Below are 15,146 nucleotides of genomic sequence, written 5' to 3'. Positions count from 1 at the left end.
CTTTTACCTGAAGGCTATCTTGCAATCTTCAGCTGTTTCTATTAACTGATGTATCATGTGACTCATTTCTCAATGTAGGGGATGACTGAAGCAGATGAAGACAAGTTATTAGCTCTGAAGGATTTCATGCTGAAGTCAAACAAGGCCAAAGCAAATGTGGTGGACCAAAGCCACATGAATGACAGCAGTCAGAGTGGTGTGATTGACCTGGCTGCTCTAGGAATTCCTGGAAGACACATTGACCTTGTCAAGACAAAACAAGAAAATGATGATAAACGAGGTAGACCTCTTTTTTTCTTGTGTTTATTAATTGGGAATAATAGGATTATGAAACGATATTGCATAATTGTCTTGTGCGAAAGAATTGAAAGCAGTGCAGGGTTTTAATTCTGAGTTAAAGAAGTATGATCTGTAGAAGCATTGCAGTATTTGAAATCGTACTGATGTTAAGTAGTTGGATTTTGCTTTAAAAATAACAGTAATGTTATCAATGCTTACCATCATTAGAAAAAAGACAGCAACATCCAGTGTCAGCACATGCACAGCTAATTAAATACACAATCAAGACGTTGCTGTCTGAGTTGCCCAACTGTTCCACAAACTTTTCAAGCATATACCTTATTGAGAGATTTGTGATCTGTAACTAGTTTGATTTTTGACACTGGCTTATGACTTAAAACATTTCTGCAATTATTGTATGTAACCAAAACCAGATTTCATGCAATATCTTTAAGTAGTAGATGTACGAAGAAATGAGCAATATGTCTGCGTTTGCTTTCTCTGAGTAGAACATTATAATTGTTCTTTTCCAGTCAAGCCGCCTTTTCTCTATATCTTGATCTACAAAGTGTGTTATTTATAGTCTGATTCTATAAAGATTCTGATTCAAAACTTTATCATTAGTTACGGCATTTTAAGATCCACTCTTGGGATCTAGGTATTGCTGGTTAATTTATTGCCTGTCCCTAATTGTCCTTGAGAAGGTGGTATTGAGCTGCCCTCTTGAACTGCTGTAGTCCATGTAGATATAACCATTGGAGGGAGGTAGTTCCAGGATTCTGACAGTGACAGCAAAGGAACAGTGATCCATTTCCATTCAGGATGATGAGCAACTTGAATATACTTGTGGTGAACAGTTCCCCAGATAGGATGCATTTCTGACAAAACAACATATGCCAACATATTTTGTTCTTGTCATATTGTTCCATCTCCTTATTTTAAAAAGCCTTGGCTAACCATTTCTTAACATGGTCATGAAAACAAGACAAAAAAATCCTAATTCTACAGTTATAGCAAATAATTAAAGCAGATTGTCAGCTAATCTGACAAAGCAACCTTGAAATTAATCATTTTACGCAATTCACTATTTCCAGCTACAGTACAACTCTGCAAGCTATTTAAGTAAATAGAACCCAAAAACTTTTAATCATGAAATTAAACCAAATCCTAGCCATATGTGCCCATAATTTGTACACAAGTATGATATCTTGCATTTAAACACGTGAAGAGTTTAAAGTTGAGTTATTAGCCCACTAGACTTCAGTAATTCAGTAATATAATTCAGGTCAGAAACTCCAAAGTTTTTGAATCATAAGCTTTGCACTTGGAATTTGACTATGGTGAGCGTGAGATATTTCACTTCGGGTCTGATTCAATTGATCCACTAGGGAGCTTTTATCAAACAAAGTTTATTTAAGAATACGGTTAACATGTATAGAAAGAAAATTAGCAATAACTTTTACCAATTGCAAACAAAAAACAACCATGATATTATATAATCCTTAATGAATACAGGAAATGTTCCAACCAAACAAACTTCCCTATGCAAAACCCTTGCCATAGGTTTAGCACGGAAATTACAAATGCTTACGTGATGCTGGAACGTAGTTCTTTGAATGCCGCTGTTCTCTTGATGTTCACCCAGATAAGCTTGGAGTCAGAACAGCTTCTCAAAATACCAGAGAGAGAGAGAAACACTTGGCAAGCCAACTACCAATAGCAGATTTTTTTTCAATCCAGGAAGGCAAAAAAGCCTTGCTCCCAGCTAGCCAGCAGAATTTCCAATGCCAGAGAGAGAAATACTGCTTTCCATCAAATTTCCAACCCCTTCTAAACTAAAACAGCAGCTCAAAACATAAAATGAAAGGTCAGGTGACAGGAGTTCTATCAACAAGTCTTCTGCCTAACAATGCAGGGTCGTGAAACAAATCTCAAAGTACCTGGGATCTAGAGCAAAAATAAAAAAAACTCCTTTGAAGCAGCAACAAAAGGACTTCATGCAGACAGCTGGCAACAATAAACAAAAACAGAAGCTGTTATAGCTGAAGACAACATGTTTTAAAAAAAAATTCTTAAAGGTGCACTAAAAATATTATGCGTTCATTCAAGTGCAGGTGAATTTTTAATCTGTGATTAAGTCTTGATTACGACCAAGCGACTTCTCTAACTTTTATAATAGTGGAATTTCTTTCTCTCTGTCAGCCCCATCTTTCTTTCCCTCTCTAAGATGTAGTTACATTTCCTAGTTTAGCCTTTGTGTGACTTAGTGAGGATTTTTCAATATGGTTGAAGTGTATCCTGTTACTTGCCCTGCTTGTAAAGATCCTAAGTAAAACTGAATCACAAAATCTGAATTGTTTTACCATAAATGTCTGTGCAGAAATCGTGTGTTAAATCTGTTGGCAAGCGCAATTCATTTACTACTGACCACATAATGAAGGCAAAATTGAGGTCGGGGACCTGGAAAGCCACATTTTCATTAGATTTTCACGAAACGTAAACTATTTCAGTAAAGTTTGTTCTGAGTAATCGCTTTGTGGATAGTAGTGGCTTTTTAAAAGGTGATGTTATAAATGTCACTTCCAACGCTATTCTGACATTTTCGTCCTCCTTAATTTTTAAAACAGTATTATATACGTTAGTATCAAATAATCATCACTTTATCAATAGGTGAGGGTTCTGCAATTACATAAGTACATATGATTTTGTACTATTACGACACTCTCAGGGGAAAGTTTGCTTCAATACTTTGCATTTCTTGAGTAATTACATGACAACACAGGGAAAGTCATGAGGGCAATTTATTCCTTAAAGCAACAATGCTTTGAAATTGAAATGTAATTTAACTATGCCTTTATGTTTGCCTGTATTGTGCACAGAAGAAAAAGAAAAACTGCTAAGCAGAGTGATCTTGTAACACTGAAGTATTTGATTTTGTAGATATATGCATAACAATTGTGGCTCAGCCATCAACTAAATTTATCCTTGGAACTTGGATTGAACAGAATCTTCTAGAAGTTGGATGGTTTAGTGTCCTCCATTGTTAATTATGTCGATGAGTTTCTTGGAAGAACAATTGTTGTACTTCTATGAAAGTACAACAATTAAATTGAACAAATAGATTGATACTTTCCAACAAGTCCTTTACCTTTCTCAAGGAGTCACAATGATGACTATCAGTAAATCGTTGCCTGAAAATATACATTTTTTTTCTTTTTGGATTTTGGATTTTAGTTTTGTAGTGGCGATCCTAAAAAATGACTACTTTGGGTTTTTTCATGAAACATGGTCATTTGAGCCAGAAGTTATTTTTTAACAGAAGTGTTATTAAAAAATTATTTGATTCCAGTTCGTCAGAGTTATATCTTGCTTTGATTCTTTCTCAATTAGAATACATCAAATTGTTGTTATGCTGAGTAGAAAAGAACGGATCATAAATTCTGGATAAAGCCCTGGTGGGTGACCAGTTTGAAGTCCAGGATTATTATAACTTTTGTTCACAACATTCGTGGAAACTCAGAATCAAAGCAGCTCATATATAAATTCAGCAAAACTGGCACAATATCCAAGCTTGGGCTGACAAATTTCAAGTAACACTTATATCACGCAAGCGCCAGTTGATGACCATTTCTGATAAGAGAGAACCTAATGATCACCCCATGACATTGAATGGCATTGCCTTTGCTGAATTCCCACGCTGTCAACATCTGGCAGGTTACAATTACCCTGAAACTAAACTGGACTAGCCATGTGGCCATAAGAGCAGGTCAGAGGCTAGCAGCGAGTAACTCACCAGCTGACTTCACAAAGCCTGTCCGCCATCTACAAGGTACAAGTCACACGTGTAAAGGAATAGTCTCCACTTGAGCAGATGAATGTAGCTCTTAACAACACTCAATGACAGCATTCAGGACAAAGCAGCCCACTTGATTAGCATTCATTGACAAATGTTCAGCCCTCCACCACGAACACACAATGGCAGCTGTGTGCACTATCTACACGATGCATTGCAGGAACTTGCCAAAGGTCATTAGGTGGTAGCATATAATCCCATGATTGCTCCCATCTAGAAGGATGAAGACAGCACATGCATGGCAACAACACGCATGACAGTTCACCTCCAAGCAACAGTTATCCTTACTTTGAAATATATTACTGTTCCTTCACAGCGGCCATTGGGTCAAAATCCTGGAACTGCCTCCTTAATAGCATCATGGGTGTATCTAAACCATATGAACTGTAGCGCTTCAAGAAGGCTCATCACTACCTTCTCAAGGCCAGTTAGGGATGGGCAATAAATGCTAGCTGAGTTGTTAAGGTCACGGCGCAGTGCGTAGCACTGCTGCATGATGGTGCTAGGGGCACGGATCCAATTGTGCTCTTGGGTGACAGTCTGTGTGGAGTTTGCATTTCTTCCCAAGTCTACATGGATTTCCTCTAGGTGTTTTAGTTTCCTCCCACATTCCAAAGATGTGCAGGTTAGCTGGATTTGTCTTATTAAAATTGCCCCTTAGTGTTCGAAGATGTGTAGGTTTTGGGGATTAGTGCCTAAATATGTTGGCTTTGGGGGATAGGGCCCGGGTGCGATAATCTGTTGGAGAAACTCAGTGGGCTGGTTATGATTCTGTGATTTCGGAGATAATGATATAGCTGAACTCAATCTTGTCTTTCAATATCTGATTTCAGCAAGAAGACATGTAAAACAAGACTCAAATTTGAATGAAGAATGGAAGAGCATGTTTGGCTCTCTTGAACCTTCAAATATTGTTCAACCTAAAGTCCTTGCAGTCCCGGGGGACCAGGAAAATGCCACTGGGAAGAGTCTCCGTTCAGAGTCTTCACCAGGAATGATGATCACCACTAATCCAGCTTTGCATCAGGTTTATAGAAACTTCATGCTCAAATTTTTTTTTATATATAGTTACCTTGCTTTCAGTTACTGTTTAATAATGGCATTAGGCATGCTAATTCAGGGTTTTCTCTATGAAATTCTTAATCCCATCCTCAAAAATTGGCCCCGAATAGACTAGCATGATATTCTATTCCTCAAGCTGCCTATCTTGGAAAAGGCACATACAGTCACCAAGTCAATTATATCTCTGTAGGCCCGTGCATGCTGTTTTCATTACTCTTGCAACCTTTGTCAAATGTTTCGGGTTGGCTGTGCTGATTGTGCAGGGAAATTGGGCTAGCAAACTTTCATCATGTTTTATTTAATGTTGATCACTTTTTACCCAGTTGCACTTTGTACACCTAGATTGTTTGTGCACTTTTCATGGCATATAACATCCAAAAAGTCATCTTGTGCTGCTTCTTAACAATTGAACATATTGTCTTCAAAAACCATCAGCACATGGAGACCTTTATGAATGATGGGGCTCTGAAAGGTGAACAGACTTGTTTAGGGACTTTGTTCTGATAAAATACTTGTTAATATTATGGTTTTTGTTTTGTAACTCTGCAACATTATTTTAATTAATACTTTTCTATTTAAGAGGAACAGTTCTTATTTACTGCTCGTAGTAAGTGTTTTTTTAAGCATCCTAGAAAAAAATTAATTATTGCTACTAAATTGCCAGAAGGCTGACAAGTGGAGCATTTTTAGGGCTTGAGCACCATGCTGCATCTGTTTCTTTTCCCATTAAATAGAAATACCCAATGCCTGGCTCATCCTAGGTGTCATGTAGCCAGGTTGGATTACAGTGACTGTAATGTCGTTGGAAGATGTGTATGTGGCAAGACTTTAAATTGTAAATGACAACTTAAACATGTGCTATGATGAGATATGATACAAGAAATGAAATTATGTCGGTTGGTATGTGCAAGCATGAACCATAGAACAGATTGATAGGTGACACTTTGTAGCTGACAATCTTAATCTCTTTATTCTTCTACACCTGAAGTGAGGGAAGAAACCTACCCTGAAGACATTGCCTACTGGCCAAAATCTGTTCTACTGTGCATGATTAAATACTTTGTAATAAACAGACCACAGAACATAGGTAATATGGGGAATTTGAAAAAGAAGTTTGTTCGAGGTTGAAAGCAGTTTAGCAGTCCTTGAGGCCCATTTTCTGAGTGGAAGAAATGCCATGACAGAAAGGAGAAATAGGTTTTTTTTTAGAAAACTTCCAAGGCAGTCTGCTGTTATGTTTGTAAATTAATCCTTGGCATTCCTGGAGGAATGTTAGAAGAGATCTTGCTGATCATGAAACTTCCAAAAGTCATATTAGGGCTGTGTGCACATTCGTTCAAATATGTAAATCATTTGGAAGAATTGATTCTGCATTATTGGCTCAGTTTGAAAATAAGAATTCTCACTGGAAAAAGGTGCTGTTGTTGCCAAGTCAAACTGCTGGCAACTTGGGACTTCCTTTAAGAGGACATAAGTCATTGATGTAAAGTCGAAGAGGTAATTTTTTCTGGCTGCCTTGAATATCTCAGTGAATTTGATGAGCTTCTCAAAGAGCATTTGCAAAGCTATTAATATTGTTGTCTGGGGAGACCAACTTCTTAACGCATAGAACTTGCGATGTATTTGTTGCTATAATGCAGACTGGCTCACAAACCAATTCACTGAAGAAGTTAAAAATGCCAAATACGATTCCATTGCAGTTGATTCTACACCAGATGTGGACCAATTAACAATAATGTTAAGATATGTGACGAGCGATGGGGAAGTTGCAGAGTGATCCCTCTTATGTCCAGCTACAATCCCACAACTTTTGAGTGTCTGAAGACAGCTGTTTTGGAAGTCATTGCAAGTTTAGTTTTGGACATTAAAAATAGCCATGGGCAGAGCTTCGATTATGCTGCAAATAAGGCAGGAAAATATTCAGGTCTACAAGCAAAACTGAATGCAAGCCTCTGTGGGTTATTCATCCCTCGTTCCAGTCCACTCCTTGAATTTAATCTGCAATGCAGCAACTGAATCATGTGAGGCAGCCATACACCTTTTGACTTCGTTTTAAACATGTGTGCCTTTTTTCTGTTTTTACGCATCAGTGGAATATTCTGCAATGATGCTTGGAGCAGGCACATGGAATTATTTAACATTCAAAAGAATTTGTGATACCAGGTAGTCCGTTCGTGCAGATGCTGTTTTGGCTTTGAAACTGAACTTTGTCAATATAAAGGAATGCTTATCAGATATAGCCACATCAAATTCAAAGAAAGCACATGTGAAAGCTGAACCAAAATCCTTAGAGAAGTTTGAAAGGTACAATATGCAGTTTTTGCTGTCTTGAGAAACTGTTTACTTCAAAGAATCACTGCCATCAGCAAGTTGCTGCAAAATGTTGATAAAACTTTATTGAATACTTCACAGTTAGTTTCAGTTAAAAGTTTTGTTATGGAAGTTCAAAATGACTATATGTCAGTGGAGGCAGAGACACTAACATTGACAAAGAATACAGTCCTTCTGATGATGAGAAGCAGCAAGACCCTTTTTTTTGATGAGACGAGAGACAATAAAATCACTTTAAAAGGGAGAGAGATAGTCATCGTTGAGATTGTCGATGTTATTTGTGACACAATGGTGCAATTGCAGAGTAAAAGTGAAACTCTGAAGAAAATTATTGAATTATTTTCTGTGCTTTTCAACAGAAGTTGAATGAGAACACGAAGAGCCTTTGCAGTAAGAAATTAACTGAATTCTACCGATAGGGCATAGACAAAAATCTTTTTGAAGACAGTGAAATAACTCATTCATCCCATCAATAATGATGAGCTATATGCTCTCGAGATCACCAGCTTGTGTTGACTTGTGAAGGTAAGTTTGCCATAGTCCCAGGTCATCATGGATTCCCTTAGGAGGGAGAAAGCTGACTGGTGATATAACCTAAGGATCACCACACCTCAGGCAAAGGGCAAGGTTGAGAAGGTGGGCCTTCATGAAGAACCTCAGTTCAGGAATTGAGCGCATGCTACTGACGTTGCTTTGTATCACGAATCAGCCATCCAGCCAACTGAGCTATCAACTTGGATGATTTGGCGCAGAGGCAGTGTGTGCAGCCCCCAGAAGCATGATCTGCCTCTGGTGCTTTCTGTTTCAAATGTAGATAACCCTGCTTTGTAAAATAAAGGTCTTGATTTGTCATTTTTAGAATTTATTCTTTGGCTTGGGTTATTCTACAACACAGAAAACAGTCAATTCCCTGACTATACAAAAATACTTTTTCCATGGGGCGGCACAGTAGTTAGCACTGCTGCTTCACAACTCCAGGGACCTGGGTTCGATTCTTGTCTTGGATCACTGTCTGTATGGAGTTTGCACATTCTTCTCATGTCTGTGTGGGTTTCCACCAGGTGCTCCGGTTTCCTCCCACAGTACAAAGATGTGCGGGTTACGTTGATTGGCCATGCTAAATTGCCCCTTACTGAGCTGAGATGCGTAGATTAGTGGGTAAATGTGTAGGGATATGGGGGTAGGGCCTGGCTGGGATTGTGGTCAGTGCAGACTCGATGGGCCAAATGGCTTTTTCTGCACTAGTGTTTCTATGATTCTGTGATTCATTAACTCCTTTCTGTGAAGCGTCTAACTAGAATCTGAAGTAGCCCTTGTTCAAATGCATCAAGACCTGGATGATATCAAGGCTTTGGCTGACAAGTTGCAAATATAATTTGTGCCACACAAGTGCTATTAGCAAATTATGCTGAGATGAAAGAAGTTGGAGTTTTTAATGAGCCTCGTTTTGTCAGTAGGTGAATATGCTCATTATGGACATCAGTCTAATCTGCTTTTGCTTACTTACAGCATTGTAAAGTTTTTACTCAATGTTATTGGGTTAAACTTTGCTAGAATTCAAAATAACAGCAAAGCTAAATGTGCTCAGCATTACTTATGAGTAAATAGTACAGCAAATTCAGGTGAAGATGTGGGGTTAACTTTAATGTCCAAGTATTGTCCGAGTTATAGCATTCTATTAGCTTTGCAGAAAGGCATGTATTATGTGCTGTCCCCATTTTTCTTTAAGAATTTGCCATATTTTTCCATAACAATGTCATAGAATGTTATTGTCCTTCCAAGCACAAGTACCTTATTAACCAAGTGATATTTGTGAATGAGTGCCATAACTGTTACAAGTCTTGAGCTATTATTGCAGAGATGATTCTGGATAGGAGTGAAAGTAACAGGATAGTTGTTATGGGGGATTTTAACTTTACAAATATTGACTGGAAAAGTTATAGTTCGAGTGCTTTAGATGGGCCAGTTTTTGTCCAATGTATGCAGGAGGGCTTCCTGACACAGTACGTAGATAGGCCAACAAGAGGCGAGGCCACATTGGATTTGGTACTGGGTAATGAACCAGGCCAGATATTTGATTTGGAGGTAGGTGAACATTTTGGTGATAGTGACCACAATTTGGTTATGTTTGTATTAGCGATGGAAAGGGATAGATAGATAGATACTGCTGGGCAAGAGTTATAGCTGGGGGAAAGGAAATTATCATGCGATTAAGCAAGATTTAGGATGCATAGGATGTGGAAGGAAACTTCAAGGGATGGGCACAATTGAAATGTGGAGCTTGTTCAAAGAACAGCTACTGTGTGCCCTTGATAAGTATGCACCTGTCAGGCAAGGAGGAAGTTGAATCGCTTGTGAAGAGGAAGAAGGAGACTTATGTAAAGATGAGACGTGAAGGCTCAGGGCACTTGAGAGTTACAAGTTAGCCAGGAAAGACCTAAAGAGAGAGCTAAGAGGAGCCAGGAGGGGACATGAAAAGTCTTTGGCAGGTAGGATCAAGGAGAACCCTAAAGCTTTCTATAGGTATGTCAGGAATAAAAGAATGAGTAGGGTAAGATTAGGGCCGGTCAAGGATGGTAGTGGGAAGTTGTGCGTGGAGTTCGAAGAGATTCGAGAAGTGCTAAATGAATATTTTTCATCAGTATTCATACAGGAAAAAGACAATTTTGCCGAGGAGAATACTAAGATACAAGCTATTAGACTAGATGGGATTGAGGTTCATAAGGAGGAGGTGTTAGCAATTCTAGAAAGTATGACAATAGATAAGTCCCCTGGGCCAGATGGGATTTATCCTAGGATTCTCTGGAAGGCTTGGGAGGAGATTGCAGAACCTTTGGCTTTGATCTTTACATCATCATTGTCTACAGGAATAGTGCCAGAAGACTGGAGGATAGAAAATGTTGTCCTCTTGCTCAAGAAGAGGAGTAAAGCCAACCCTGGTAATTATAGACCAATGAGCCTTCCTTCTGTTGTGGGCAAAGTTTTGGAAAGGATCATAAGAGATGGGATTTATAATCATCTAGAAAGGAATAATTTGATTAGGGATAGACAATACGGTTTTGTGAAGGTAGGTTGTGCCTCACAAACTTATTGAGTTCTTCGAGAAGGTGACCAAAGAGGTGGATGAGGGTAAAGCAGTTGGTGTGGTGTACATGGATTTCAGTAAAGTGTTGATAAGGTTCCCCATGGTAAGCTATTGAAGAAAATACACAGGCATGGGGTTGAGGGTGTGATTTAGCAGTTTGGATCAGAAATTGGCTAGCTGCGAGAAGGCAAATGATGGTGGTTGATGGGAGATGTTCATCCTGGAGTTCAGTTACTAGTGGTGTACCGCAAGGATCTGTTTTAGGGCCACTGCTATTTGTCATTTTTATAAATGACCTGGATGAGGGTGTAGACGGATGGGTTAGTAAATTTGCAGGTGACACTAAAGTCGGTGGAGTTGTGGACAGTGCAGAAGGATGTTGCAGGTTACAGAGGGACATAGATAAGCTGCACAGCTGGGCTGAGAGGTGGCAAATGGAGTTTAATGTAGAGAAGTGTGAAGTAACTCACTTTGGAAGGAGTAACAGGAATACAGAATACTGGGCTAATGGTGAGATACTTGGAAGTGTGGTTGAGTAGAGAGATCTCGGTGTCTGTATGCATAGATCCCTGAAAGTTGGTACCCAAGTTGATAGGTTTGTCAAGAAGGCATACGGTGTGTTAGCTTTTATTGGTTGAGGGTTTAGGAGCCATGATGTCATGTTGCAGCTGTACAAAACTCTGGTGAGGAGTATTGCATACAATTCTGGTTGCTGCATTACAGAGAGGATGTGGAAGTATTGGAAAGGGTGCAGAGGAGATTTGCCAGGATGTTGCCTGGTATGGTGGGAAGGTCTTATGAGGAAAGGCTGTTTTTGTTGGAGAGAAGGTTAAAAGGTAACTTAATAATAGAGGCATACAAGATGATAAGAGGACTAGATAGGGTGGACAGTGTGAACCTTTTCTCTTGGATGGAGATGGCTAGCATGAGGAGACATAGCTTTAAATTGAGGGGTGATAGATATAAGACAGATGTCAGAGGTAGGTTCTTTACTCAGAGTTGTAAGAGCGTGGAATGCCTGCCTGCAACAGTGGTGGATTCGCCAACATTAAAGGCATTTAAATGGTCATTGGATAAACATATGGATGATATTGGAATAGTGTAGGTTAGATGGGCTTTAGATTGGTTTCACAGGTCGGTGCAACTTCGAGGGTTGAAGAACCTGTACTGCGCTGTTCTTATGTTCTATGGTTATTCTTTCAGGTAGTGAATTGGCGTTGGAGATTTTGAAACTGTCAGACATGTAAATCACAATCTAGAACTAATATTATGTTCCTTTCTGTGAAACATATTTAGCACTGGGGACGATTTTTCTGGCACGGTAGCGAAGGCAAAAAAATCTAGAATCATTTGAGGTGGTTGAATGATGTGATGTTGGACTGTAGTTTTGATGAAAGGATGAACTAAATGGACTTCGTATCAACCTACACCAATTCACTGTGATGCGTGACTTTTCTATACATGCTGACAATGTCAGTAACTTTAATATTAAAATTGCTCAATGATAAAATGCTGTACAAACCAGTCTCCTGTCATTTTCTAATTTGAAGGTGTCTGAAGGGTCTGGGGCACTAACAAAGAAGACAACTTCTTCCTTATCAGTTCCGCAAAGTGGAAGTATTCCAGTTTTGCCACCTACATACCAGAGACGTATTACTCCATGTGCCACTGAGCTCCAGCAGCTTATTCAACAGAAACGGGAGCAGTGCAATGCTGAACGAATGGCAAAACAGTTGATGGAAAGTGCTGAATGGGAAAGTAAACCTCCACCACCAGGTACGTAAGAAAAATAGGCTAACTAGATTTAAACCAACTTCAATTTGGTTTCTTTTGGATTTATTTGCTAACAGATCCTACACATTGATTATTAAATTTTTTGCAATTGAAAAAAGATAAATGGTAGTAGGTTACTCAATTTTTGGATTGGTGTTTTAAGTACATACTCTAGTTTCTCCAAATCATAATCCTGTTAATTAGGGAAACCTAGTTTTAGGGTTTAGTTTAAAATGTGAATTGAAAATTGAAGCAGCAGTGGAGATTGTTAAACCTCCAGAATAGACTAATTTGGGTCAAAACAGAATGTTAAAAGTTTGAATCCTGCCATCAACCTCCTACTTGAGTTTTAGTGGAAGTGGGATGGATACAGGCAACCAAGCAACTCGCAGGAGGCAGTTAGTTGGCTGTTTAAATATTGTCCAGATTTTGCACTTAGCAAAGATTTTAATATTGCTTTCACATTTTTCCTGACAATTTGAATTGGGCACTAAACCTAGGTGATTATCAGGCATCTAGCCACGCTGATGTTATAAAAGCAGAGTAAACAGTTATTATTGAAGCATGTTACAGAAGGCATACCAGAAGGTTACAAGCAAATTTCAGAATAATTTAATCAGGAGCACAAGAAGTTTGGAATATGATCCTAGTGTTTGGATACTGAAGTGGCTTAAACAAATTCAATTTTTTTATTGTGGCATTTTTAAAATCTTTTTAGAGTAAGCTGACAAGTGACAAATATAAAATTAGTTTTTTAGTAGTACTTTGTTAAAAATCCCAGTTTAACAAAGCCTAGGTTTTCAGGAATTTTTACAATGAAGCATATAGTGTACAAGTGAAAGTTCTTACCTGTTTTGTTATTTCTAATTGATTGCCATCTGCAGGATTTCAACACTGTCCCCAATAGAAATTAGTCAAATTACTGACAGCAACTTCCATCTTTTACTAGGCATGTGCAAATTGCAGAAGTTGCTGTCAGTTTCAGAGAAGTTATGATAACAAATGATAACAGTTTCACCGTTATTGCTACTTAAAATGCAGGTCAATATGGGTAATTCCTATTTAACCAATATTTTAAATTTGACCTTGGTCAACCAAGTTTTCTGAACATCGGGAAATCGATAATTAAAACATGAATAGTGCTAGGTTTGGAAAATAGAATTTTCATTTACCAGTATTTCTGTTTCATGCACTCCGTGTGATTAGATATCATCCTGATACCTTTTCCACCTTATGGCTGATTATTTCCCCACCACTTGCTCTGGCCTTTGATTTTGCCTCTGCCCTCTGATTTTCTTTGTTGCCTCAATCACCACTTGCTGTGGCCTCCGATACTGGCTGATTGCAGTCTCTGATCTGTCTTTCCCTGTTCAGGTCTCTGTGTTATTAAATTTACCAGATGTTTACAACACAAGTGGCGTCTAATAATGTTTCTGCTGGTTCTTTGCAGTGTTATCCAAATTTATTCCTATGCTGCAACCTGTTATCTTCCTTTGCTTCAATATTTATAGTTCTCCCTTGCAAGATGAAATGGTATTTGCCTCAGCCATTTCCTAGTTAAGCATTGATTTATTAATCTTTTGATAATGAGTACTGAATAAGGCTGTCCATATTAAAATTGGCTTTCGCTTTGTACATCTGATTTAGCGATCAAGAATCGCAGTTTAGATGGTTCAGTCATAAGTAATTTGTATTCAGCATTCACATTAGTAAATGTGTAACCAGTATAAGTATGTACTGAGGACAGCTGAACAGTTTCTGAGGTTTGAAGTTTAATTCGCTACTAAGATTCACTGTCTATTTAGGCTGGCATCCCAAAGGGCTTCTAGTTGCACATCTTCACGAACATAAGTCAGCAGTGAACCGGATCCGTGTCTCTGATGAACATTCAATTTTTGCTACCTGCTCAAATGATGGAACTGTGAAGATTTGGGATAGTCAAAAGATGGAGGGAAAGACCACAACTACCAGGTATGATTGTAAATCTCTGCCTGCTTTTGTTTTACATAATCTTCAGAATAAGGAGTGTGAATGAAAGATATTATGGAAATCCATTAAGATCAGTTTGGATTCATGTTCCGAAGAAGTACCACCAATGCCATTTTTGTTTTGAGACAAGTGATGGAGAAATATTGATTGCCTGATACAGCATGAGCATTTATTTATCAATTTAGAGAAGATCTATGACTGGGATGCCTCAGGGGAAAGCCTGGGAGATTCAATAGAATTTGTTAATTCCCTGAAAACAATGTATGATTAAACTATTACAGGATTTGTACAAGGAGTGTCAGACAAGAGTAAGAAGCAGTGATGGGAGAGGGAAAGTTTCTAAGCCAAAGTTGGATTCCACCAGCACTGAACACATCTCCTTGCTTAACTAAGCAAGTGAGACAAAGTACAATTGTCAAGGATAATGAGAGCATGACTGAGTATCTGAAGAATTGGAGGAAAGCACCAGAGACAGCCCTATGAAGATCAGTACTGTCATGAATCTGGCTGCTGTTAACTGCAAGCGTGTCCCAACTTGGAACACTGGTTTGCGGTGTAATTTTATTTATGGAAATGGTGTGAGAAGTCACGTAGGAAACCCAGTGAGAAAGTAACCAGTCCAGTTGTAGAATATCATTACATAAGAACATAAGAACATAAGAAATAGGAGCAGGAGTAGGCCATCTAGCCCTTCGAGCCTGCCCCGCCATTCAATAAGATCATGGCCGATCTGTCGCTGCTCAGTTCCACTTTCCCGCTTTCTCCCCATAACCC

General features: G+C 38.7%; 1 protein-coding gene across 2 annotated transcripts in view; it reads left to right on the top strand.

Annotated features, from left to right (window-relative positions):
• pik3r4 (phosphoinositide-3-kinase, regulatory subunit 4) overlaps nt 1–15,146 on the top strand; it is a 79,492-nt gene that overhangs the window by 36,133 nt on the left and 28,213 nt on the right. For both annotated transcript variants that reach the window (XM_080203397.1, XM_080203404.1), the window contains exons 9-12: nt 79–280; nt 4,966–5,159; nt 12,161–12,386; nt 14,189–14,354. In XM_080203397.1, the coding sequence (XP_080059523.1) occupies nt 79–280; nt 4,966–5,159; nt 12,161–12,386; nt 14,189–14,354 (788 nt within the window). The remainder of the gene's footprint in view (nt 1–78; nt 281–4,965; nt 5,160–12,160; nt 12,387–14,188; nt 14,355–15,146) is intronic.

Source organism: Carcharhinus amblyrhynchos, chromosome 2 (assembly GCF_965287045.1).
Source record: "Carcharhinus amblyrhynchos chromosome 2, sCarAmb.v2.hapA, whole genome shotgun sequence".
Classification (NCBI taxonomy): Eukaryota; Metazoa; Chordata; class Chondrichthyes; order Carcharhiniformes; family Carcharhinidae; genus Carcharhinus; species Carcharhinus amblyrhynchos.
Note: the sequence above shows the minus strand (reverse complement) of the source record. Positions and strands in the feature narration are given on the sequence as shown.